The 27,753-nt window shown below is 42.2% G+C and overlaps 1 protein-coding gene across 3 annotated transcripts; it reads left to right on the top strand.

Annotated features, from left to right (window-relative positions):
* The first annotated feature begins 210 nt into the window (after positions 1-210).
* On the top strand, positions 211-27,753 carry PLEKHF1 (pleckstrin homology and FYVE domain containing 1). Of its 3 annotated transcripts, none has more exons than XM_072632113.1 (2): positions 211-747; positions 25,015-27,753. In XM_072632113.1, the coding sequence occupies exon 2, from the start codon at positions 25,029-25,031 to the stop codon at positions 25,884-25,886; it is 858 nt and encodes a 285-aa protein (XP_072488214.1). In that variant the 5' UTR covers positions 211-747; positions 25,015-25,028; the 3' UTR covers positions 25,887-27,753. The 3 variants fall into 3 exon arrangements, with proteins under 3 accessions (XP_072488214.1, XP_072488215.1, XP_072488213.1); XM_072632114.1 differs by having other exon boundaries at positions 268-752; XM_072632112.1 differs by lacking the exon at positions 211-747 and adding an exon at positions 16,169-18,915.

The following is a 27,753-nucleotide window of genomic DNA, read 5'->3' as shown; positions in this document are numbered from 1 at the left end:
TTTACTGTTGCTGCAAGTTTCTGCCCAGAGCAGAATTATTGAGGAAGGAAGCGGTGAACGGAGAGGAGGCAAGGGCTGAAAGGTGCTACTTCAGAGCCTAAAAGGGACTTATCTCCACTTCTGCTAAGAATCCACATGCATCACTCAACCATTGACAGGGACGTAGGTGACACTTGCTCCGCCTCCTTTCTCTGGCTCCCAGCCCCGCCCCCGGGGGGAGGGATGAAGAGACACTAAGGGAGATGTCTGTAGGAGGTATACCTGCAAAAACTCCAGGATGGCCCCAGCTTAGGCGCCTGCCCTTGGGGTTTTTGAAGGCAAGAGAAGGGGAAGTGGGGTGTCTGATATGAGTAACTCTGAGTCTGGACAAGGGGAGACAGCCAGTCAGTTCCGCGAACCCTAAACAGCCCAATTTTTCCCTGTATTACCATGGACCCAAGGTCCTCCTGGCCCCGCCCCACTCAGGCCCGTGCGAATCGATTGGTCTATATTCCCAGAAAGGGGCGTGGCGAGAGAGGGTGGGGCGCAGACGAACCGCGGAGGGAGGCTCTGATTGGCTAGGAAGCGAGGGCGAAGCCTGGATGGGTGGAATGTTGGGGAGTCTGAACGTTCCACCCTGGGACTGTCCGGCCCAGAGTTGGGGCTGATCCTGACGCCGCGCTTCCCTGTCTGCCTCCCGGCCCCGCCCGGCCCGGCCCGGCCGGGACCAGCACTGGTCAATTGCAATCCAACCAGGATCCTGAAAGGGTAAGGTAAAAAAGCTCCTGTCTGCCCTGGGCTCAGGCCACTTGCGATCCTCCCCTAGGGAGTTACCCCAGCTCAGCGTTTTTGTCCCCCTTCTTGCCCCTGGTGCTGCTGAACCCAGATCTGGTCCTGCATCTCTGCTGGGGAAACACCCGAACCCTGTCCTCGGACTCCCCAGCCCATCTCCACTCTGCTTCCTCTTCCCTGCCCTCTTGACCTCTCTTTAGCCCCATGCTCCCCACGTTGTGTCCCCTCCCCAAACTTTGCTCTCTGGCCTCTGCCCAGCTTGAGCTATCCCCTTTTAATCGGTCTGCCCCCTAACTTCTCCATTTGTGTTGATGGCACCACTCTCCTTCCATCCTCATGATGTTAGAGTCATTTTCGATGCTTCCCTTTCCTTTACCCCATATACAATTACCTGCCAAGCCTATTGATTCTACTGGCTCTCCCATTAGCTCTTCCTCTCCAGCGTCACCGCAGTCACCCTAGTTCAGACCCCCATCCCTTCTTTTCTTCACTGTTCTAATAGCCTCCACCTTCATCTTCCTGCCTTCAGTCTGTCCCCACTCCACACACTGTCAGTGGGTGAGTCTTCTTAATGCACCATCATGATAATGTCATTTCCCTTCTCTGAAACCTTCAGTGGCTCCCTATTGCCCATGGACTAGAGATATTATCCAAATATAAGCACCTGACATTTAAGCCTCCCTCCCCACAAGCGGACTCCAATCCGCTTGCCCAGACTTGGCTCATGCTAGTACTCTTCCCCGTATTCCATGTTCCAGCCAGCCTGGGCTCATTTATGTTTCTGTCCTTGTCCTGATTCTTGTCAGGGGCCTCTGTTCACACCATCCTAATTCCTGACCTTTGTCAGATTTTCATCACAATTAACCTAAACCTCCCTTTTACAGTTATCTTGCTTCTTGTAACATACTTATTCGTGCACTCGTCTTCCCTCATACACATACATTAGATTGTAAACTCCTTGCAAGCAGTCTATGTTGTAATTATTGTACTCTAGTATCTAGCACAGAGAAATATGGAATAGTAGGGAAAACACAGTATTTGGAATGAGGACCTGGATGTATAACTTCCTAAGGAGGGTCACATGAGAAATGGGAAAAGCTGGTAGAGTGGAGTTCTCAGAATTACAACCCTAGGCGAGGGTTTAGGGAGGCTAGGTCACGTGAGAACAAGGCCACCTTCACAGCTGGAGGCAAAAGAGAGGAATCAGGTGTCAGATAAAGAGACTCACCCCTATGGGTCTAGTAATGGCCCTTTTGGGGGAAAGTTTGTAGGCTTTGGGGCAAAAACATCTGAAAAGAACAGCCTTACCTTAACCATGGATGAATAATCCATTCAGTGGGGATATAGTTTTATTCAGTAAAGGGTGTAGAGGAGGGGGCTTTGAATCTTATATGCTCTGGTCATAGGGTGGTTAAATGCAAATCCTATCTAGACTTCAGTCATGGGAGTCTAGGGTTCAACGAAAGACCACCTCTTCACCTGCAGGGCAGTACCTAAAAAATGACTCCCACTGGGGTTGTGAGTGGAAGGTTAAAGCATCAATGATTTGTAGCATTGTCCTTGGCCACTAAGACCTCAAAGCACTTTATAAAAGGAATTGTAGTCTTTCCTTCCCCCGTGAGTCAGTGATGCTTTAACTTATCCAGTGAATCAAATGACTTGCTGACCGAATAAAGCAGCTCCTGCCTACCCCCAGGCTTAGTCTTCCTCTACTCATCTATTGAAAGTCAAACCTGTAGATTTTAGAGCCTGAGTAGGATTACCTTGTCATAGAGCCTTTTGTAGGGCAGGCTCACCAGGCAAAATATATACCTCTTTCAAGGTAGGGACCATTTCATTGTTCTCCTTGTATTTCCAGCTTCTAGCATAGTACCTGGTACGTAGTAGATACCTAATACATGCTTATTGACTGATGGATGACCATACTCTATGACAGAGCTTGGACAGTACAGAAGAGGGTAGGGTTGTTTTGGGTTTTTTTCCAGAGAAATCAAACCTAGGGCCTTTGTGGGGTAAATTCAGCACTGAGCACAAGGTCACAGGAGACATGATAGCTATCTTCAGACATTTGAAGGGTTGTTGTTTGAGGACAGAACTAAGAGCAATAGATGGAAATTACAAAGGGACAAACTGAGGCTTGACCTAGGGAAAACCTCCCAACAATTCAAACCATCTGGAAATATAGAATGTAGCCTCCAAAAGTCATGGGTTATTCCTAGAGGTCATCAGGCGAAAGCTGGATGATCACTTGTCCTATTTCTTGTAAAAGAGATTCTTGTTTGGGGGTGAGTTAAACTGGACAATTCAGGGTGATCTGAAGTTCTAATATTTTGTGGTCCTGTGATATGGTAGGCTGACCACCGCCATGTGAAAGATGGAAGAGAATTCTTAATAGATAAGGCCCTATTTCTGTGTCCTGGTCTTCCCCAAGGGACAGAGGAAAAAAGATATGATCAACTCCATGTGGGACAGTGAAAAGCCCCAGAGATTGGATATCCAAAGACTTGTATTCTAGTTTCTGCCTTATTCACTATAATTCACTATGACATTGGGCAAGTTGATTCGCTTTTCAAATTCACTTCAATTTCCTTATCAGTGAAATGAGATGGTTGAGCTACATGATCTCAAAAGTCCCTCCTAGTTCTATAAAACTCTGTAATCTTCATTGGACAAATAGAAGACCTGAGATAGAGAAGTGAGGAACTCTGTGTTCATCAAGATCTGTGAGTCCTCTAGGCCAGTGACTCGCTTCATTTCTCAGGCTGGGTTCCTGGGGCAGAAGAATTATTCATTGATGGTCATAGTTTACATTTGGTTTATACTTTTTAGAAGCAATCTATCGTCCTAGGATCACAGATATAGAGTTGGAAGGGACCATAAAGGCCACCTAATCAGACACTTTTATTTTTTACATAAAGAAACTGGCACTTAGAGAAGACACATAACTCATCCAAGGTCCCACCCTGTGGAAAGTGCTAGATTCAGGATTAAACCCAGCTCCTCTGACTCCAAACCCAGACCTCTTTCCGTTGCACCATGTTACTTCCCCTGGATCCAGATTGTTGGAGATTTGAGCTGGAGTTTCCTGAATTAACTCTGTTGCTCCTTTTCTTTCTTAGATATAAACAAAAGGTACTTTCTCCTTCCACCCCAGGTGTCTTCCTTAAAAGAACCAAGTCCCAGCTGGTCTTTCCCAGTGATTACTTCTCATTAGCCACACCCAAAATTCAGGCCCAAAACTGAGTGTGAGCAGGGTTGGCTCTAACTGTTCCCACTGGCTGGCTAGCTAAAGGCTTGTGATTTTCATCTGGACTCAAACAACCAGAGAAGTTAGTTGTATCCTGCTGGCCCCTGGAATTGCATTGTATTGTACACGTCAGCCCTGTGGGACTGCCAAGACCTTGTGATCTGGGTCCTGTTCTGCTGAGTAAATATGACCTGCCCTGCCAACTGCCCTCTGTGAGTTAGTCCTGGCATTGGGACAGTGTCATGTTGGAGTACGGCAAGTCTAGTCTTGTTGACAGATCAAGGGGAAAGAGGAACAGTATCCTAGTACTGGAGGATTTGTTCCTTCAGAACCACCAGGTCCAAGTGGAGAGTAGTTTTAAATGTTCCTTTTTCCTAGGAGAGGACTTAAGGATTGAACTGAGTGCCCAGGATGGGGCTTCCAAACCTTTCTTCACGGCATGGATCTCTGGCTGTCTGGTGAAGCCTATAGACTTTCTGAGAATAATGTTTTTAAATGCATAAAATAAAATAGACAGGATTACAGAAGAAACTAATTAGAGTAAAAAAAATAAAATTGTAACCTTTGTTTTTTGTTTGTTTTTCCCAACCAAGTTCAGGACCCCTGAAATCTGTCTAATAATGCTTACATGATCTTATTGATATCGAGAACTCCCTCTTCCAATACAGATCAGCTCCTAATCTGCAATTTAAAAGTCTTACCATACTGCTTTCAGTGCTAAAACCATAAGTGTCTTGCCCAGAGTCACACAGCCAGTATGTATCAGAGGCAAGAACTGAACCCAGGCCTTCTTAATTCAGAGACCAGGTCTCTACCCACAAGGCCTCTCTGTACAAGTATTATTATCCCTGTTTTACAGATGAAGAAACTGAGGCTCAGATAATACTTGAACACCAAGCATGATATAGTGGTAATGTGCTTTAGACATCAGGCAAGACGTCAAGGCCTCTCTGAGACAAAATTTCCTTCAAATGTAAAAATGAAGTATTTGGTAATTTCTATGGTTCTTCTTGAGCCTATCTGAATGTACTGTTTAGCGTACCGCACGTTGCCTCTTTTGAGAAAACAAAAAATAAAAGATCCATTTTCTACCCTCAAGAAATCTAGTAAGGGAAGTAAGACATGTACATAAGTAAACTAATCCTAAGCAGAAGATCATAAATGGAGTTGATGTGGAAAGAAAGTTAGATTTTATGTCAGAAGACTGGAGATCTGTTGCCTTGCCTTGCTTGACTTTGGACAAGTTTCTGCCCATGTCTGGATAAGATGATCTCTAAATCCTATGATACCCTAATTTTGTAAAACACTTGAAGCAGCAGTTAAGTGCCCTGGCTAAGTGCTACGGTTAATGCAAGAGAAATACAAGACATGGTTCTTGTCCCTTTGGAGTTTATAATATAGTGACAGAGATGAGATTTGTATATGTGAAACAGTAAGGAACAAGCTAAGATGGAGGAGAGTGGAACCTGAAATTGTGCAGCATACACAAATTTCATGGATTCGACTGAGTGGAGCAGGATGAGTGGAATTTGGGTAAGTGAAGGAGACCAAGCAGGAAGAGCAATGTGAACAAAGGAACAAACGAGGCATAAGTTTGTGAGTCAGTGGGGAGACTGACCTAGGTAGATCAGTCAGTCAGTCAAGAAGCATTTATTAAGCATCTCTTGTACTGTGTTCCAGGTGTATGGCGCAAAGTGCTAGGGATAAAAAGAAAGGCAAAAATAAGATCCTGGCTCTCAAAGAGTTCACTTCCTAATGGGAAAGACAACATACAAATGAATTATGTGCACTTCAGATATGTACCATGTAAATGGAAAGTAATCTCAAGAAAGAAGGGACCAGCAGCTGGGGACACTGAAATGGTCTCATAAAGAAGGTGGGATTCAAGATCAGAGAGGCCCTGTAGGGAAGTCATGGGAAATAGTAAGTTAGACACATAAGGTATCCCAGATTAGAGAAGGCTTTGAAACTTGAGGCTGAAGTGTTTCAGTTAAATCTCATTATTTCAATAGTTGTCATCATATTTGGAGCCAGGGAAAGTTAATTGGGGCCATTTGGAGAGACCACATGGCATAGTGGATTCAGAGCTGGACATAGAGTTAGAAAATCTTGTATTGGAATCTAGTCTCAGATACTTCCTAGCTATATGGTTCCAGGCAAGTTACCCTCTGCACCTCAGTTTTTTTTCTGTTAAATGGGGATAATAATAATATCTACCTCATATCATTACTATGAGACTCAAATTGGTTAAAAATATAAATCACTTATGAGATAATAATGTAAAATAGTTTACAAAATATGAAGAACTATATATATGCCAGCTATTATTATAAAAGGGCAGCCAAGTGGTGCAGTAGATTAAGCACTCGGCTTAGAATCATGAAAACTCCTCTTTATTCGTTCAAATCTGGCCTCAGACAATTACCAGATGAATGACCCTGAGCAAGTCACTTAATCTCCTCGTCGTCGTCTGTAAAATTAACTAAAGAAGGAAATGGCAAACCACTCTAGTAACCTTACCAAGAAAACCCCAAAATGGAATCACGAAGAGTCAGATGCAACTGAATAACAATTATTTTTAAAATGGGGGATTAATTTGGAAATGCCATTTTCTCTTCTTTTTTTTCAAAAAGAAGCAAAGCACATGTCAGGAGAGAGAGAGAGAGAGAGAGAGAGAGAGAGAGAGAGAGAGAGAGAGAGAGAGAGAGAGAGAGAGAGAGAGAGAGAGAGAGAGAGAGAGAGAGAGAGATGATTTGTTTACAAAGACTAAGCTACAAAACTGCCCTAGGTCTATAGGTCTATATTGTCTCTGGGCCTATTCTTGAGCACATATTTGAGGATCCAGACTGATATGAGAAGCAGTAGGTATAGTAGAAAGAACATAAAACTTGTATTCAGGAGTCCATGGATTTCATATCGCAGTAAGGGTCCTGCTGCCCTGTTATGAGTGATGCCAAACCCTTCAGCTAACCTCTCTCAATCTCACTTTCCTCATCTGTAAATAAAACGAGAGGGTTTTACTTAATGCTCACTCAATTCTTTTCTATCTCTAAGTCCTTTCTGATCGTAAGGAGGAGCTGTCCCCACTCTGGTGGCTATACTGTAGAAGGGAATTAGCATTCATGAAGTCCCTACTATGTGCTAAGCACCTTACAAATACTATCTCTGTAAAATTCCTTTTGGCTTCTCCCTGTAGAGGTTGGTCCTTGATGAGGACTGTTGATGGTGCTAAGCCACCCTTCCTGTGGGGAGTCCTTTTAAGGGATGGGAGGAAGAGAGTTACCTACAGCTCCCTGAGAAATTCCCATCCCCCTTCTTACTTTGCCGTTCTCTTTCTCACTCACCTTTGGAGCTAGATGGACCATCACTATACCTTGCTCCATCAACTTTGTCTCCATATTAAAGTGTCGTTGAAAATTAATTGCTGAGTCATTATGGTTGTTGTTTTTAATGGCACTTATTTAATATGTGTGGGAATTTTTTTTCTCCACTCCAAAGATTTGGTAGGAAAGGAAGATTAGATAATGCCCAGATGTTGCCATCTCAGCAGATGGCCTCCTACCCCCTCACAATCTAAGAAACAGCGATATGAGGAGAGTCTAGAAAGAGCAATTATTATTATTTTTCCATCCCGCGGCAATCAGACCCCAAATTAAGTGGTGATTTTTTAATTTGCTCTTTGCTTTTCCATCCCTAAATGATGGTGTTTTACTTCACTGGTAAGGAAAAATGAGAGTTTTTCCATTTTTCCAGACTGTGCTGTATTTACCAGGAAGAAAAATTTTCAAAACACACTGAGCCCCACTGAGAGAAGCAGAGCTGGGCTTTAAGTGAGGATAATCATGACACTGTGAATGTGAAATTGGATTCTGATCTAGGGGACAGAATTGGTGAGTCTCTTGCACAGGACCTGAGCTGTAGGTCCCCTGTACCATTCCCAGAAGAGTTCCTTCCCCTTCAGAGAAACAGAGTAAGTAGACTAGGGGAGGAGTTCACCTCTGTCTCTGGTAGCCCTATGGTTGGTGGTGTTTTTTTTCTTCCTGGAGTTTTTTTCTTCCCTTAGGGGAAGTACGTAGCTTTTCTAGGTACTATGTATAAAAGAGAGCCCCTCAGATCTGAAGGAAAGGAAAACCAAGTCACACATAGCTTGCCTGAGAATCATTGAATACCAGGGACTGAAGAGCACCTCAGAGGCCAACACATACGTGAACAGGAAGCACATCCCTGTTGTTTCCATTTGAACGCTTCTGGTGACAGGGTTACTCACAGCCTCTTGACACAACTCATTCACTTTATACGAGGTAGGAGAATCTGCAGCATGAAGCTTTTTTAGTAGACTGGGTTCACCTTGAGTTGGGAAAACAGGGAGAATGGCATTTTTGAGGGTGCAAACTCGAGTCATTGAAAACAAGAAAGAAAGACCTGTGGGGCCAACTCTGTATCTGCCTCTGATGTACTCAAACAGATATACATGAGGCATGAAGTGTGTGCAAATGACTGAACTGCAAGGCAGTGGAGTAGATTGGCTTCTTGCTAATTAGCACAGTGCCTTAAACAGAGGGCATGAGGCACTGATGTTTCTTGTTGAATTGTTAGCAGCAATCTCCCTGACTTTCCACAATGTATTGTTATCCCAGCACTGTCTCCTGAAACTCAGTTGTGTCACTGCCTCTTGGAAGACACAAGATTTAAAATGGGCACTGGGGAATGAACAGTGCTGGATAACACCTGGTCTCATTGAGTGGTATATTTACCTCCTGTCTCCATATAGACAGCAGAACCTCTCCCTGATCCCCTTTTCTCCCCATGTACTCTTACCCCTAAATTAATCCTTCTTCTCTACCAGCAGCAGCAGCATCACCATAGTAACACCCCTACCCTTGTATTCAGAACCTCTGTTGTGGGGCCTTCCCTCATTAAAAGGTAAGCACCTTGAGGGCGCCATTTTGTTTTGTTGCATTTGTACTCAGTGTTCAGCACAGTGCCTAGCACATAATGCTTACTAAATGCTCTAGCTGGCTAGCAACTTACTGATGGTTTTGAAATCTGTACCTAGTCTGTACTAGAATGTAATGGAATAATTAATAAAAAGGATAGTTAAAAATAAAATATAGGTCAAGAATGTAGTGCGGTGTAGGGGATAGGTGGCCAACCTTGGTGCCAGGAAATCTTGGGCTGTAGTCATGGTGGCCATATAACCCTAGGCAAGTCATTTAAAATCTCTCAGTGGCCCAGGTAACTAAAACTGTAAATTGCTGAGCAGTTCCAAACTCAAATTGAAAAAAGGGAATTTTCTTTACAGGGAGTTCCCTATTCCAGTGAAATTACTGGGTCTCACAAGATCATCACGGGATGCTCTAGGAGTCTTTTGTTTGCACTGAAATTTGGTTTTATCCAGTATCGTTTAAATAAGTAGGTATTGCCTGGGGCTTTTGAAATCTCTATATCGACTTCTTTTGTAATGGTATTTGACCCATATAATTAGCTAGACACTCCTCCCTATGTCTCTCCTTGCCCCTCCCCTCCCCCCATTGTTTTGGCCCTAAAGTTGTAGCCCATTGGTCTGTGGTTTAAAAAAAAAAAAAAAAGACAGTATCTAGGTGGTCCTTCCTGGCTGCTGTTCTGTATAGCTCAAGGAAGCTTCAAAAAACCTTTTCAGCAGGACCTGCCGAAGAATTAGACTGAATGTTAGGATCCTCTTATCCTTTCCCCACCACTCTAGACGTAGTCAGCTCCTCCATGCTCATTTTCTTCTGTCTCATTATTTATTCTGAGTCATTATCTCCTCTCCAGTCTTGTTTTTCTGCCCCTTTCACCATAATTTCATGCCTTTTCCTCTTCCCCCACCCCCAGCATCTATTGGCCATTGCTGAGAATGGTACCCCACCCAGTTTAAATATTGACAGCATCTCCTGTGTCATTTGGGCAGGAGCTCAGTGGGAAGTCTTAGAGAAGGGTGTGGGGTCTTACCCTTCACTGAAAATTCTCCAGCCATCCTTGCAAAGTCAAACATTCTATCACAGCTGTCAGACTTGTTGGGTCTCATTTTACAAGGCTGGATCAGTACTGAACAACTGCATGAGTCTAATTCATCCTCTCTCAGATTTTGAAAGCTTAAGCAGATTTGAGCTAAGACATATGAAAGCACTTTGAAAAGTGTAAGGCGAAATATGATTTTAAGGAATATTAATATTCTCATCTTTGTTAATGGGAGAAAAGGAAGATTGTAGATTATAAAATTAAAAAAAAAACTTTCCCCTACTTTCAATCAACCAACCAACCAATCAGTACTTATTAAAAATCTACTATGTGCCAGGCACTGCTAAGCACTCCACTGTAGCATAATGAGATGTACACATAAGTTTATAGATTTACAGCTGGAAGAGACTTTAGAATTTATTTAATCCAGTCCCCTCATTTTACAATTGAGGAAACTGAGGCCTGGAGAGATTAAAGGGTAACACAGGTAGAAAGTAGCAGTTGGAGACTCTTGACTCCAAATTCAGAACTCTTGACCCTAATCTACACTGCCTTTCCATATGTGAGCATATTCTGACTCAGCAGCAGCCGGGAATCCAGATGGCCAGTAGTGGGGAGCCCTACCCACGTGGTCACAGATAAACCAATTGTGGTTGCTTGAGGGATATCTGTATTTTTGGCATTTGTGGACATTCCAAAACCAGCGACTTATAGAAACAGCATAAACCCCATCTGCGGGTAGGAAGTGAGGATTAAGGCCACAACCCAGGGTCATGGCCTCCTCCATCAGGGAGCAGATGTAGTCTCTTTCCTCCGAACCTTGACTAAGTTACTGCTCAATGACCAGAAAACAGCTTGCGTCTTTTGCCAGATTAAAGATTGTATATATGTGTGCTCTAGAAGGGGAGTGGGAAGTTCACCTGCTTCCTCTTCAAAGATCGGAACTGAGTCATGCATCGTGGGTAAAGCTTGAGTAAAACACATTTCTCTTCATTTCCTCCCTTGTCTTCCTCTAGCACTGGCTTCTGAGAATTCAGAAGCCAGAAGCCATGTCCGTTCTCACCCAAATTAGGCAAGTGGGCCAGTGATAGTAAGGTTTCTTTCTATTCTTCCTCCGTCTCTGTCTCTCTGTCTCTGTTTCTCTGTCTCTGTCTCTGTCTCTGTCTCTGTCTCTCTCTCTCTCTGTCTCTCTCTGTCTGTCTCTCTCTCTCTCTCTCCTCCCTCGCCTGACTTCAAGCCTCAAAAATTCAACATCCTCCCTCTTCCAAGTTATCTACTACCCTGACTTATCCAACACCTCTAAGATTTACATAAGTCAACCAGAATTTAGATTTGTAGTATCTGGGGGAACACCCGGGGCCCCAACTCACAACTGTTTAGGCTCTGCCCAGTTCAAGATAGTGTGTAAGTCTGTACCCACTTAAAATCATATCTCATGAGCCCCCATGAATGTGTTTACATTTACTAGTTAGCTGAAATACATAATTCAAATGAAAAACCTTCAGCAAAATATCGGTCAAACATTTTATTAAGTGCCTACTTTGCTAAGTGCAGGCAGGTAGGTGACTTAATGGACAGAGCACCAGACCCAAAGTCAGGAATACTCTTCTTTCTGAATTCAAATCCCATCTCAGATACTTAGTAGCTAGTTGTGTGACCCTAGGTAACTCACTTTACCCTGTTTGCCTCACTTCCTTATCTGTAAAATGAGCTGAAGAAGAAAATGACAAACCACTGTAGCGTCTTTGCCAAGAAAACTCCAAATGAAGTCACAAAGAGTCAGACACAACTGGAAAATGACTGAAAAAATGCCAAGTGCTGAGGATACAAAGAAAGGTGACAGTCCCTGTTCTCAAGAATTTCAGTCGAATGAGGGAGACAAGATGCAGATAACTGTAGAAACAAGCTACCAACAGGATAATTTGGAAATAATCTACAGAGGGAAAGCTCTAGAATTTAGGGGAATTGGGAAAGATAGGGGATAGATTTTAGAAGCGAGAAAAATCAGGAGGCAGAGATAAGGAGGGAGAGAATTCCAGGCATGAGAGACAACCAGTGAAAATGCCCAGTCAGGAGATGGAATAAGAAAAGTAACAAAAAACTGTCTTCCCATTGACCTGAGACAGTTTCTTCCACAAATACAAATACCATCAGTGGGAAGAGTAACCACACACAGGACACATGCATGAGGAGATACACATAGAGAACACATATGACCAGGATACACAAGTGGAAAAGCACCTCATCCTTCTGATGTAATGTCCTAGAGAGGGGGATGTCTGCAAGAAGAGCTGATGGTGTCTGATCCCACCATGTTTTTCATAGTTGGAGGTCTCTACCAGGTGTGCGGAATATACGTGGTACATGTGGGTATGGCATGTAGTTTGTGCCTGGCACTGCTCCCTGCTGATCCCATGATCCCTGCCAGGCTCAGGGCCAAAGAAGGCAAGTTTCTGGAGCTATTTTCTTCCTGTTTTCTACACTTTTAGCTTCAAGCCCAGAGGCATTTATTTATTCATTCATTCATTCATTTATTCATTCATTCATTCATTCATTTATTTCTTGCTAGTGTTCTTTTACAGAACAAAATCTTAATACACCCGTTTATTGGACTAAACAAGAATTCCCCATGACTTTTCTCCCATAGCAAAGGGTGTATCTGTTTCTAAAAAGCCTTGGATAAAATAGGCTTTTCCTTCCCTCAGGGAGATTCTTTGAGCCAATCAACTAAGTTCTTTAGACTGCACGTTACTAGTTCTACTAGTCCTTTGCTTTCACTTTCCATTTTTTCCTCTCCCAAGTCCTATCTAAATCCTCACTCTGATTTAGGATTAGAAATACCTTGGGGGGAATAACCCTCCTTAATTTCTGATTTGGGATCCTGTGCCCCCAAACGTAGCTAGAATGAGCAGGGGACAGAGCACTGTACTTGGTTTCAGGAAGGCCTGAGTTCAAATCCTGACTCAAGACACTAGCTATGTGACCCTAAGTCACTCTACCTTTGTCTCAGTTTCCTTTACTGTTAAATGGGGACAATACTAGCACCTACCTCCCAGAGTTATTGTGCCTGCTTAATAAGCATTTATTTCCTTCCTTACTTTCCACTTCATTTCAGGGAACTGTGACGTGGGAATGCTACAGAACTTTGTGGGTATCACCTCATGTAGTTTTTTGGGGGGGGACCCAAAAATTATATTGGATATGTAAATAAAGCTGAGCAAGCACTTAAGAGCTAGGGCCAGAGGGCCAGATCATTATTTTCCTAGCTGTATTCTGATCTGTTAATATGTATACGTAGTCCATTAAAAATAAAGTTAATTTAAAATGAAACAACTTTTCCAGGCTAGAAGCCGACTCTACACATTGACAAGTTGGAAACTCAGTGCCTAGTAGAATAAGCTGTCAGTATGGGTAAGAAAGCATTTGCTGCTGCCCCCAGGGAGCTCACCTCCCACTTTCAAAGGAAGTCTCTAAGAAAGTGAGGTTTGATATGCAGAATTTTGCTTTACAGCCAACTTGTTTCAAATTCATCTGTTCTGTGTGTCACAGGATACCTGAGGTGTAAATTAGTTCTTTTTAAAACATAACTGGTTCCCAAAGATCATTTCCCAGATTGAAATGTTGACGAACTGGCTATGGCTCATAGTCTTGGCAATGGAAACCCAAATGGGGAGATTTTGCTGAGCCTTAGGTATTTGAGGGTGGAGGTGGGGTGGGGAATGGGATCCAAAAGAAAAAGAACTCATTGATAGAATGTAAATTCCTTGAGTGTAGGGATCCTTTCACTTTGTTTGTCCTTGTGTTACTCCAGCATCTAGAACATTGGCCATGGAGGAGTAGTTATTTAATGAATGCTTGTTAATTGACTGATTGATTGAGGTAATACAGTGGAAAGAGCCGGTTAAAATCTTGCCTCCCTTGTACTACATATTGACATATTAGCTGTATGACCATGGATGAATGGTCAGTCTTGTAGTATGAAACCACCAACCTCCCTGCATTGTTATGAGTAAAATACTTTGTAAACTTTAAAGTGCTGTATAAATGTGTGTCATATTACTTTTTATTATGAATTTAACAAATGTCATCAACCTTTCATTATACAAAGAACAGAAAGAGAAGATTCCATGTGAAACTGAATTGCTATTACAGTTTTTAATTAATGATATACAGGATGGGTCCTGTATATAAGTTTTAAGTGACATTTTGTCATTTAACATGATAGTAAAACTGCTCTGCTTCTCTGTATCCCCTTCTGAACTTCATTCTACTCTCTGTATATTTCAATGTTTTATTGAGGTTCTTTTCTTTCTTTTCTTCCTTTTTTGCATTCCCCTACTCCTCCCACAGTCCTTCCTCTACCCTTCCCTACAAAGGTCTCTTCTGTTTAAGTATATTCTAAAAAAACAAATTTTCACATTGACAGTGCCTGAAAATGTATACCATGCTTCACTCCTAGTCCATCATTTCTATGCCAAGAAGTAGGAAGTATACCTAATTATTGAGCCATTATTGTTCATTATATTGATCACAGTACTCAAGTCTTACAAAATTATTTTCTTTTTCGCTCTTGAAATCATTGTATAACTTGTTCTCCTGGTTCTGCATACTTCATTCCTCATCAATTCATGCAAATTTTGCCAGGCCAAATCAGTTCCTTTTGTCATTTCTTAAGGTACAGTAATTTTGTATTATTTCACGTACCACAATGTGCTTAGCCATTCCCAAATGGATGGACATCCACATTGTTTCCATTTCTTCACTATGCTAAGAAGTACAACGATAAATATTTTGATACATATGGGCCCTTTCCTTCTGTCTTTGATCCCCTTGGTGCATAGGCCTAGTAGTGCTATTATTGGATCAATGGGGGTACACAATTTAGTGATTGGGAAGGAAGAAAATTTAATATCAAATTTATTTCCAGAACAATTTAACCAACTCACAGCTCCATCACCGGTGAAGCCAATCCTCCTGACAGATTAGTATACCTGTAATCCCACTTCCCTCCTACAATGAACATTTTCCTTTTTTATCTTCTTTGCTAATAATGTTACCTCTTATTTCAGTCATTTAATGGCTCTATGATCTCATCAATGTGGGTACTTCCTCCAACTGTGCTCATTATAAGCCATCCCCAGCCCTTCCTCCTTCATAACTCTTAGCCATATTTTCCCATCAATCTTTCATGGTTGGGGCAGGGGAGAGGGAAAGGAGCCATCCAGTGGACAAGAGGCCCTTCTCCGGGTCTTTTAATATCATGTGGCTACCATTTGTGCTGGACTATCTCTCTGTCAGCCCCTATGCTTGTTAAGTGAGCAGCCTACACTCTTATCCAATACTATGTGTTCTATATGCTATCTTTTACATAACTTAGATCATCACTGACTCCTTTCTTCTGTTCAGTTCTGGTCCCAACTAATTATCCTTCAGTGTCTGTCCAAGACATGTATCTTGATGGACTAACTCTATGGTTGGTCCAACCAACTGTGTATCATAATGTGGACAATGGGCATTTTTCACCCATTTGAGTTGAATCTTTTAAAGAGGCTCTGGAGTGTACTGTGGCCTGTTGCAATCAGCATAGTACTAGTTTCAATTATCTCCTTTAGGCAAGTGACTCCCAGACCTGCATAGCCAATTCTGGTCTCTCTCCTGAGGTCTAGGCTAATTTCACTAACTGCTTGCCATGCATATCCAACCAGAAGTCTTGTAGGCACCTAAAACTTGATATGTGCAAGATAATAAAGGCTGTATTATAATCATCTTTCCCAAACTGAACCCTACCCCTTCTAGTCACCTGGTTCAAAAATTTGAAGTGATTCCCTAGTGTTTCTTCTACCTCGCCTACCATATGCAATCACTTGTTTTTCCTTCAAACCTTCTTGTGTTCCAACTCTCCCTATTTCTGTTGAGATACATTTTTTCTAGTCTCCCAGGTTTCTAACTTTGGCATTATCATCAACTCCTCATTCTCCCTCATACCATACATCCAAATCCTTTCAGATTTACCATTTCTACCTCCCCAGTAACTCTTGTATCTGACCCCTTCTGTCCACACAGCTGCCACCTTAGTCCAAGTCCTTCTCACCACTCACTTAGATGACTGCAATGACCTCTTGATTGGTCTCCATGCCTCAAGGTTCTCCTTCAGTCTACCCTACACACTACCATCAGAGTAATTTTTCTTAAGCACAGATCTTTCTGTGTGACCCAATCAACTTTAATGGCTCCCTATTGCCTCTAAATACTCCTCTGAAAAAAGCTTTTAAGCCATGCCCAACCTATCTTTCAGCCTCCTTAGATAGTATCCTTCTTCCTTTCCTCTGGGATCCAGTCCAATTGGCCTTCTCTCTCAATGTTCCTCACACATAGCATTCCATCTCTCATATCCAGTCCTTTTCTCTGCTCAACCCATGTTCCTGGGATGCGTTATCTCCTCACATCTGCCCCACAGAGTCCCTTTTTTTCCTTTCAGATGCAGGTCAAACACCATCTCCTCCACTCAACTGCTAGTGCCCCACCTCAACTACCTCACATTTTTAACTACTACAAAATAGTATCCATGTTTGTTCACTTTATATTTGTCCTATATTTATAAATGTATCCAGCAAAGAAGACTAAAAAGGGACAGCCATATAGAAGAGCCAGGAGAGAACGGTGCCATTAAAACAAAGAGAGAGTATCCAAAAAAAGTGTCCGTTGAACATTAAAGTTTTAGAGAGGTTAAGGAGATAAGAACTGAAGGGGAAAAAAGGAGCCACTGGATTTAGCCATTAAGAAAGAATGGCCGGTTGTAGTTGAGTGGTCTGGTCTGAAACTAAATTGCAAGGTGTTGGGAGGTGATAAAGGCCACGAGTGTAGGTAACTTTTCCCAAGAGTTTGGCTATGAAAGGAAGGAGAAAGATAAAATGATAGCTGGAGGGGGGAAGGGCATGTAGCATCAAGTGAAGGGCTTTTTTTTTTAAAAGATGGAAGAGATTTGGGTATGTTCAAACACAACAGAGATGGAGCCATTGAATAAAGAGAAACTGAGTATTAGAGAAAGGGAAGATTAAAGTGACATGTTCATGGATAAGATGGGAGAGGATAGGACCAAGGTCATAAGTAAAAGGGTTGACTTTGGGAAGAGAAAAGGTCACGTCTTCCTTTGAGACTGGTGCAAAGCAGAAGAGAATAGGGATAATGTTGAGAGGGTTTATGGAATAGAACTGGGAAGAGGAGAAAGTTCATGACTACTTCAAGTTTCTCATTAAAGTAGGAAATGAAGTCCTCTGAAAGGAAAGGGATGAAATGGGGTAGAGGGCTTGATGAGAAAAGAAAGGATTTGAAACAGATACTCAGAGAAGTGAGATCATCAACCAGACAAGAGTTAAAGGATAGGATGTATCCGGACACTGTCACATCAATTGGTAGTAGACTCAGTAGAGTTCTGTGACTTTTTTTTTTTTTTTTGAGACTAGGTCTCTTTATCTCTTCTATATGGAAAGTGCAGTGGCCACTCACAGACCTGACCACAGTACTAATTGGCATAGAAGTTTTAACTTGGATGCTCTATTCCCAGCTTGGACTGGTTCACCCACTCCTTAGAAAGGCTGATGGCCTGTGCTTCTAAAGGCTCACCATATTGGTTCCAGACTTAGTGAGGACACCTGTTTAGCTTTAGCCCCAGCTCAGAACTCCCCAACTCAAGCAATCCACCAGCCTCAGCCTCCTTGGTGCCAGGGATTACAGACATGTATTACAATGCGTGGCAGTTTTGTGACTTCTTCCATATAATGTTCCATCCATATAATGTTCAGCAGTATGTGACTGGGATTAGAGAAACTGGATGGTAGATGTAATCCAGGTTTGGAGTTTAGAAAGGGATGAATGGTGATAGGAGATCCCCATGTTTGGAAAGTTCTCCCTCCTCTGCTCTGATTACTGATCTCCTCAGCTTCTTTTAAGTCTCAACTAAAATCCTACCTTCTATAGGAAGCCTTCCTTAACCCCTCTTAATTCTAGCACCTTCTCTCTGTTAATTATTCCCATTTATATAGCTTACTTTGTACATATGTGCCTGTATGTTTTCTCCCCCATTGGGTTGTAAGCTCCTTGTGGTCGGGGACTATTTTTTCCTTTTTTTATATCCCCAGCATTTAGTACAGTGTCTGGTCACATAGTAGGTGATCAATAAATGCTTACTGACTGATTGCTTATGACTCAAGGACTATAAGGGTAGACAAGGGTATGAGGTTAAAATGTTTAACTATAATGTTAAAATTGCAAAAATAGGAAAAAATAAGGCCAGAATAGAGGTAATGGACAGGGGACAGCCAGGACATATAGAGTGACTGGAGGTTGAAGTAAAGGTAAGGAAGAGATTTAGGAGAGGTTCTGGATGGTGGAGGTATATAGCATTTGTGTGTGCCCCCCCTTCTCCCTTGTGAGACTGACGTAGTAAAGGTTCAGTTTATGGGAGTTAAGGAAGTTGATGAACTGGGAAATCAGGCCATTTGGAGGGACATCAGCAAGTCTGTTGAAAGTCCTAAGCATAAGGTCAGGGATTGGAATGTAAATAAAGACTGTGAGCTAGGAACCAAACTCCTTGGAACTGAGAGTGAACGACCTACAGACCAATAGATAACCACCACCTGGATCTTGCCAGGGTGATTTAGCTAGAAAGAATGAACATCCAAGCAGGAGAGGTGGTTGAGTAATGGCTGAAGGGGATGGGTCTGGAAGTCACTGGAGGAACAAGGAGTTTGTCTGTTTTTCCATGTGACTCAGAGTGTTGTGGGGGAGGAGAATCAGAGAAGTTGAACCCAGTATTGGGAGACAGTGGCCAGAGATGCAGTGTTCCTGGGAGGAGTCAAGTTTCTGTGATGGCAAAAAAATGGAAGGAACTAGAAGGAAGAAGCCTGATCTGGAAGGAGGTTTGTTAATAATGAAATGGATTTCAGAGGGTATGATGGAAGGGGATGGGTTCAAGGGAGGGGGAGGGGTGAATTAGATGAGGGTGAGGAATCAGAATATGTAATCAAGAAAAGAAGGTATTTTTCTGGGTATCTTTCAACTCCTTCCCACTCCCAGCTGCAAGAGGGGGTATGCTCTGGGTGGGAGATGGAGGAGGGAGGTTCACCACCTGGGCCAGTCCTAGTGATCTAGTGGCAGTGGCTGATTGGGGTGGCCAGATGGCATGATCCTTGTATCTGGATCTGCAGAGATGGAGGAAATATCCATATCATCAAGGCCATGGATCCCAGCGAAATACTGACTGTATTGACATTAATATTGGGGGAACTGTTGAATAGTTACTTCTTTGGCTACATCTGTCAAGAAATCTTGTATGAGCTTAACTTAGGCAGGGGAGACATCATGTTGGAGGAGTGCCTATAAGACTAGATTATTTCCTACCAAGATAAATGCTTTTTCAAAAAGCACAGTAGAATTTTGTTTTCTCTGCATCTTTCAGTCAACAGTGTAAACCTTTTTTCGAATTACAAAATTGTAAAAATGTGGTCTGCTGGAGAAAATAGTATGAAAGCTTCCTTGTTTCCTTCTCATAGTTTCATCATTGATACCTTCAATATGTGTGTGTATTATTCTCATAAAGATTTTAGAGATGAGAAATAGGCATACTTTAACAATTTACTGTTATTTTCTTGGTACAATTTAAAAAAAGAGAGAGGGAAAGAATAAAGCCATCTATGATTTTTCTTCCAATCTATCTCTTTCTCCTCTCTTAGCTCTCATGAGATTTCTTCAGCCCCTGTCATACATGGTGCCTCCAGCACAGAACTTTTTCCAGATATGATTGATATAGCTGTTTTTTCTTTCTTTGGTGCCATTTCCACTTCCTAACATGGCACATTGTGGCCTGAAATGTTACCATCTAAAAAAGTGGTTGTTCTGTTTCCATCAGTGAAGAAAATCATTTCCTAGTTTCTTATAGAAATATTGACACATATTCTATTTTTTCATTCATTTGTTCTTCTCCTTCTTTAAATGTTCTTAGAATGATCTGCCTAATTGGGTCTTATGACAAGCTTTCTGCAAATTCATTTTTCTCTCCACCATTACTTGATGTTTTATGAGGTCATACAATCAATAATAGGTAGGGAACAAGTTGTCCTTGCCTTCGAGTGTACTAGGAAGATTGCTGAGATGAACTGGAATAGAGTGGCCTTCTTCTTGCTAAGTTGATATTTTTGAACCCAAGTACAAGATAAAGGAGACAAGGTCAGAAAGAAATTACTCTGAAAAACAATAAGGGTTTTGAGTGGGTTGAAAGCTCAACATAAGTCAATGATGTATCTGGCCACCAAAACAAAAATGCATGTGCAGTCTTGGGTCACATGAAGGGTAACATTGTGTCCAAGACCAGGAAGATTCTATTCACTCTGTACCCTGCCTTGGTCAGATCCCTGATGGAGCATTGTGTTCAGTTCTGGGTGCCACATCCTAGGAAGGGAGGACATCGGTAACAGTGGGCATCTCCCACTTCTTCTCTTCTTTTTCTACATCCCAATCTCAGTGCTCAAATCTGCTCCCACGTGTTCAATGCCTATTTCCATGAAAATGACTCCCAGTTCTGTATAGAGAGTCCTAGTCACTCTCCTGATCCTGCATTTATCCTGTGTTCTGCCCCCTTCTGGGCATCTCCAACTGCATGTCTCACAGGTATTTCAAACTCACCATATCCAAAAGGAAACTTAGCATATTTTCCCTCAAATCCACTCTCCTCCTCCAAACTTCCCAATAACTATGGAAAGAATCACTCTTCTTCTGGTCACCTGGGTTTGGAAAGCCTGTTCTCTCTTTCTCACACTAATAATAACAATAACACTTTCATCTTCATACTAGCTTTGTGAGGTAGGTACTATTATTTATCCCCATTTTACAGGTGAGGAAACTGTGGCTGAGAGAAATTGAGTGACTTGCCCAGACTCATATAGCTCATAAGCATCAGAGGCAGGATTTGAACTCAGGCGTTCCTGACTCCAAGTTCAGATCTCTCTTCACTACAGCCCCTAGCTAATTCATATCCAATAAGTTGGCAAGTATATTATTTATTGTGTCCAATAGCTTTTATTGATTTTTTAAAAGCATGTGATTTAACAGATCAAAATGTAGACTTGAAGGCACCCCTCTAACAAGAGGTCTCCCATATCAAATATCTGCTTCCATAACATTTTTACTACCATCCATCTCTTCTCCATTCTTACAGCCTAGTTCAGTTCCCAGTCACCTCTCACCTGAACTGTTTCCCCAGCCACCTAATTGCTGTCCATTGCCAATCTCTCCCATTTCAAATCCATCCTTCACACAGTTGCCAAAATAATTTTCCTAAAACTTAAATCAGACCAAGTCACAGATCTGCTCAAGCCATCCTCAATGAGTTCCTATTGCCTCCAGGATAAAACACAAATTCCTCAGCTTGACATTTAAAATCCCTTTCAATTTGGCCTCAGCCTACCTTTCCAGGCTTATTGTACATGGCTCAGACATTCAACATTCCAGCCATGCTGGCCTCTGCTGTTCCCCCAACCTGACATACCATCTTCCACCACCATGCCCTTTCAGAGACTGCTCTCCTCCCTCCCCATGCCTGGAATGTACTCCCTCCTCACCTCTGCCTCTTGGAATCCCTACTGGAAGGCAACATTGATCCCTTTAGGCATTACTGCTAGCTCCCTCTTTAGATTATTATTAAACATACACTTAGATGTTCACATGTTGTCCCCTCTCCCTCTATAGACATACACAACTAGGAGAGTACAGCACTTAGCAGAGAGCCTTGCACACAGTAGGTACTTAATGAATGCTTGTCAAATTGGATGAACTGGAGTCTCCAGAGGAGAGCAGCAAGGATGGTGAAGGGCTTCAAGATTAGGATGTTAGAGGATCAGTTGGAGGAACTGGGGGTATTTAGCTTGGAGAAAAAAAGGAATGGGGGGAGAGAGAAAGGGAAGGGTGCATGCTACTTGTCTTCAGGTATCTGAAAGGCTACCTTCTTGAAGAGGATTAGCTGCATTCAGTTTGGCCCCCAAGGGGCTCTAGTTAATTTCATCTCCAGTATGTCCCCATGAGGCTTCAATTGCTGGCACTGTGTGTATCTTCTACTTATTATTAATTATATTAACCACATAAAACAGCAAATAAAGGGGAAGGAAAAAATGAGTTTGCAGAAAGCTTGTCATGAGACCCAATTAGACCAGATCACCATAAGAACAGATATGTGAAAAACAGAATAGATCTGTCAGAAAGGTGGGTTTAGACTTGATGAAAGGAAAAGTTTCCTAACAATTAGGACTGTCCAAATGCTTAATGAACTGTCTCAGAAGGTAGTGCAAAGGCTGGATAACTACCTCTTATAGAGAGGATCCTTTTTCAGATATATATTAGACTAAATGGCCTTCATTATTTATTTATTTTTAACATTTTTTTTTTATTTCCACCACCCATTGAGAAGGCAAGCGATGTGATATCAATCATGCATTATACATATGAAATCATGGATAACATATTTACATATTAGTCATGTTGCAAAAAGAAAAGCAAGAAAAATAAAGTGAAAAAATTATGCTTCCATCTGCTATCAGACTTCATCCGTTTTCTCTCTAGAGACGCTTTGTTCGAGAATCCTGTGGAACTGTGTTAGTTATAGCATTGTCTTGATCATAGTATTTATCCATCAGAGGAGCTAAATCTTTCACATCTCATTGTCATTACAATATTGCTGTTACTGTGTACAGTGTTCTCCTGGTTACGCTAACTTCACTTTGCATCAGTTTACGTAAGTCTTCTCAGGTTTACCTAAATCATTCAAAAAACATAATAATAAAATTCATCTAGAAGAATAAAAGGTCGAGAATATCAAGGGAATCAAGGGAAAAAAATGTGAAGAAAGATAATTTCTTATAGCACAATAGTATTCCATAAAAATCATACATCACGACTTGTGCAGCCATTCCCCAGATGATGGGCATCCCCTCAATTTCTAGTTCTTTGTAACTACAAGAAAACTGCTATAAATATTTTTGTACGTAGATGTCCTTTACCTTTTTCCTTTATCTTTTTGGGATACAGACCTAGTAGTGGTATTGCTGAGTCAAAAGGTATGCACAGTTTTATAACCCATTGGGTATAGTTCCACATTGTTTTCCAGAATAGTCAAATCTGTTCACAACTCCACCAATAATGCATTAGTGATTCAAATTTTCCACATCCCCTCCAACTTTTGTCATTTTCCTTTTCTATCATGTTAGCCAATTCAATAGGTGTGAGGTTGTCTTAATTTGCATTTATCTAATTAAGTGATTTACAGTATTTTTTTCACATATCCATAGATAGCTTTGCTCTTTTCTTCTGAAAACTACCTGTTCATATCCTTTGACCACTTACCAATTGGGGAATGGTTGTTATTTTTATAAATTTGGCTCATTTCCCTATATATTTGAGAAATGGGGTCTCCATCAGAGAAACTTGCTGCAAACATATTTTCCCAGTTTCCTACTTTCCTTTTATCTTGGCTTAGATATGACAGATACATTTTTCCATGTTTCCTTCATTTACTTGTGATATCCCCCCTTATGTCAAAATCATTTCTCATTTATCTCTTTTGACCTTATCTTGGTATTCAGCATGAGATACCGGTCTATGCCTCATTTCTGACAAACTGCTTTCCAGTTTTCCCAGCAATTTTTGTCACATGTTGAGTTCTTACCCCCAAAATTTGGATCTTTGGGTTTATCAAACACTAGATTTACTATGATCATTTATTACTGTATATTAAGTACCTAATTTATTCCACTGATCCACCACTCTATTTCCTAGCCAGTACCAAATTGTTTGGATGATTACCACTTTGTACTATAATTTGAAATATGATATTCATATCACTTTCTTTCATTTTTTTTCATTGATTCTCTTGATATTCTTGACCTTTTGTGCTTCCAGATGAATTTTGTTATTATTTTATCTAGGTCTATAAAATAATTCTTTAGTAGTTTGATTGGTATGGCACTAAAAATGTAAATTAATTTAGATACAATTATCATTTTTATCATATTGGTTTGGCCTACCTGTGAGCAATTAATATTCCTCCAGTTTCCAAATCTGTCTTCATTTGTGTGAAGTGTTTTGTAATTGTGTCCATTTAGTTCCTGGGTTTGTCTTGGCATGTTGACTCCCAAGGATTTTCTATTATCTACAGTTATTTTAAATGGAATTTCTCTGTCTCTTCCTGCTGGACTTGATAATATATAGAAATGCTGATGATATCAATGAGTTTATATCTTGCAAAGTTGCTAAAGTTCTTCATTGTTTCAACTGAAGGGCTTTTGATGTCTTTTGTAATACTGTACCTCCAGTGTTGAAGGCAATACCTTCAGTCAACAAGTATTTATTAAATGTTTACTATATGCCAGGTACTGTGCTAAGTGCATGGGATACAAAAAAGGCAAAAAAAAAAAAATGACCTCTTTCTTGGAGGAGTTCACATTCTAATGGGAAAGACAACATACAAATGACTGTATTTTCAACTACGTATATGAAGTGTACACAGAAGAAGAGGGTATAGATACCACTCTCAGAGGATTTACAATCTAGGTCAAAAGACAAATCTAACTCACATAAAATATATAGAGTGTGTGAGTGGATGAATGAATGGACTTGGATACCAGCAGTCCTACTCAGTGTAACATCTCTGTGTCCTCTACCTTGCATGGGGCTTTGTAAGTAATAGATGCTAACTAAATGATTAGTGAATGAAGGAAGTACCCCCTTGAGAGTCATATGGTACCATCAGGCTCAAAGGAGCTACCCATTGAAGGCATCCTAGAAGTGGTGTCCTATATCCACTGAGAAGTCATTCAGCATTCATGCTGGTATCTGAGATGCTGCCTGACATGTTATAAGTATTCAAAAAATGCTTGTAGCCTGATTGATTGTTTGCATTGACCCTGACATGGTACCTAAGGTATAGCTGCAATACTGACTAGTTTTATCTTATTTTTTTCACCTATGTCTAGGGAAGATTGAAAAGATGGTGGACCACCTGGTGAACACAGAGATCAACAGCCAGAGAATTGCAGCCGTGGAGAGTTGCTTTGGAGCATCAGGGCAGCCTCTGGCATTACCAGGCCGGGTGCTCCTTGGAGAGGGCATCCTGACTAAAGAGTGCCGCAAAAAGCCCAAGCCACGAATCTTCTTCCTCTTTAGTGACATTCTGGTCTATGGCAGCATCGTGATCAACAAACGCAAATACAGCAGCCAGCATATCATCCCTCTGGAGGAGGTGACCTTGGAGGCCCTCCCCAACACCTGGAATGCCAAGAACCGTTGGATGATCAAGACATCCAAGAAATCATTTGTGGTGTCAGCTGCCTCCGTGACTGAGCGTGAAGAGTGGATCAGGCACATTGAGGAGTGTGTGAGGCGCCAGTTGCGGGCCACAGGTCGCCCCCCCACAACTGAGCACGCTGCCCCCTGGATACCAGACAAAGCCACGGACATCTGCATGCGCTGCACCCAGACCAAGTTCTCTGCCCTCACTCGGAGACATCACTGCCGCAAGTGTGGTTTTGTAGTCTGTGGGGATTGCTCTCGGGAACGCTTCCTCATGCCCCGCCTCTCATCCAAGCCCCTTCGAGTCTGTGGCCTTTGCTATCGCGAACTGGTGGCAGAGAAGCAGAAAGAGGAGGAAGGGGGCACAGAGGAGGAAGGGCGGAGGCAACCCCAGCAGGGCCTTGCTTATTCACAGGGGATAACCTATGGGGCATCCAGTGGTGAGGATGAAAGCGACAAGTCAGATGAGGAGAAGGATGGGGGTTCAGCTGGTGCCTGGCCTACGGGGTTGGAGTTCTATGCCTCTGGAGTTAAATGGTCATCCTTCCACAGCTAACCTTTGTCCATAAACCATTTAGGGGTCTGACTTGAAGGGGACAGGGCTATCTTGAGCAGTTTCTTTTCTCTACAAAAGTGTGTGGTCCGGTTGTCCCTGTTTGTTCAGTCTTCTTTGGTGAGGGCTTAGAAATTGGACACTACAAGACAGGTTAGAATGGATTCTAAATTCTGTCCAAGGAGTCCCATTGTGCTGCTTTATAGGCAAGGAGTGAACAGTGGAAAAAAATTAAAATGCCCTCCCAGTACCTGTCCTCTAAGAGACCTGCTCCCTTTGGTCAAGTTCTTCCCATCTAGCTGGATAGGGAAACCAGGGTGTGTTCAGAGCTTCCCACCCCTCAGGCTACAGCCTCCATCTCTCATCCAGCTGAGCTAGGGGAGCAGGATGCAAAAGACTTTCAGAACCTGAGGTGGGGAAAGGCCCAGAGGAGCCTGAAGGGAAGCAAGTATTTTCTTCTCTTTGTGGAGCTCTAGCCCATGATCATCTCCATCCAAGAGAACCAGCTGTCCCAAGGACAGCCTAATTCCTGTTTAGTCTCCCACTCCCACTTCTCAACATTGGCTGTACAGACCCCTAACTCCTCCGATCTGAGTTCTCTGCCCTCCCCCAGCAACACCACTACGGCAAGTGTGGCTTCCTACTGTGGAGGAACTGATTAAAAACATTTCCTCATGTTCAGGCACCATGCTGGGAGGGACCTAAGACACCAACGTGAGTCTCAAGAACCCTGGTGACACCTGAAGCCAGATACCCAGAGATGCCGCTTGATTAGAAAATCTGCAACCCAGAAAGACTGGAAGTGTCTTGGTCAGTCCTATCTCTGGGGTGTACGTCTGGACCTAATGGTGACCTCTCCAGCCTAAAGGGCATTGCAGCCCTGAAAAATTGACATATCTACAATCTAGAAAAGGATAGGGGCAGTCTTATGGCATCCTGAAGGAGCTGAGAGGGAAGCTGAATCAATGTTGATGTGATTGTGGTACTTCCTATATGTTATATCAGCCCAAATGTTCAAAGTTCACAATAATCACAATGTATCTCATACCTCCTCCACATCTCTTCCTTCATACCACCAGTCTGGATGGGTGGGGGGAGAGGGGGAAGAAGGGGGAGTGAAGAGGAAAGGTCCAAGAGTGGGGGCCACGTGTACCAAGAAAGGCACAATTGGGAGGGAGATGCTTCTAAGGCATTGACGCAGATGTAGAGACATACTTGCCTGTTGAACCAGAAATCTGTTTTCCTTGGCTTGTCTCCTTTGAAGGAAAGTTCTCCATCCTTGTCCTAAGCTCAGCAAGATCTGCACCCTCCTGGCTGGATTCAGTAAATCTGTCTTATTTGGTTTAAACTGTCTAATTGATGAGTTGAAAGAAGGAAAATTTTTCAGCTGAATGCTATTTTATTTTAAAACCATACTTTGATATATTCTCTTGGCTAGGAGGGAACAGTCTCAGAGGACCTGGAATGGATGTTTCTGGCCATTTAGTTTTGGGAATCTTACCCCTGCTCTTTCCCTCCTGTCTATATTGGCTCAGGCATAGAACTCATCTTGGCCAATGATGGAAAAGGCACAGGGAGGACAACTCTTTCTCACCACTACCACTACAAATCTCCCCTTGCTGTAAGTGGGACTAAGTCCCCATGGGTGAGTGAACAGATGACTGAAATTTCACCTTTACAGATTCATTTCTTAGGTTTAAATATTGTCCTCTTCCTCTTAAAAACCCAGCTATCCTTGAGAGAAATAAAATATTTAGTCCCCAACAACTCAGTGTGAATGAGTTTTTAAGATTGCTTATCCTCCTTGGTCACAAGGAGAATGGAATTTAATAAAAGAATGAGCCCTTAGAGGAAGGGCAAAGAAAAACCA

The sequence above is a fragment of the Notamacropus eugenii genome, chromosome 1 (assembly GCF_028372415.1).
Source record: "Notamacropus eugenii isolate mMacEug1 chromosome 1, mMacEug1.pri_v2, whole genome shotgun sequence".
In the NCBI taxonomy this organism is placed as follows: domain Eukaryota; kingdom Metazoa; phylum Chordata; class Mammalia; order Diprotodontia; family Macropodidae; genus Notamacropus; species Notamacropus eugenii.
Note: the sequence above shows the minus strand (reverse complement) of the source record. Positions and strands in the feature narration are given on the sequence as shown.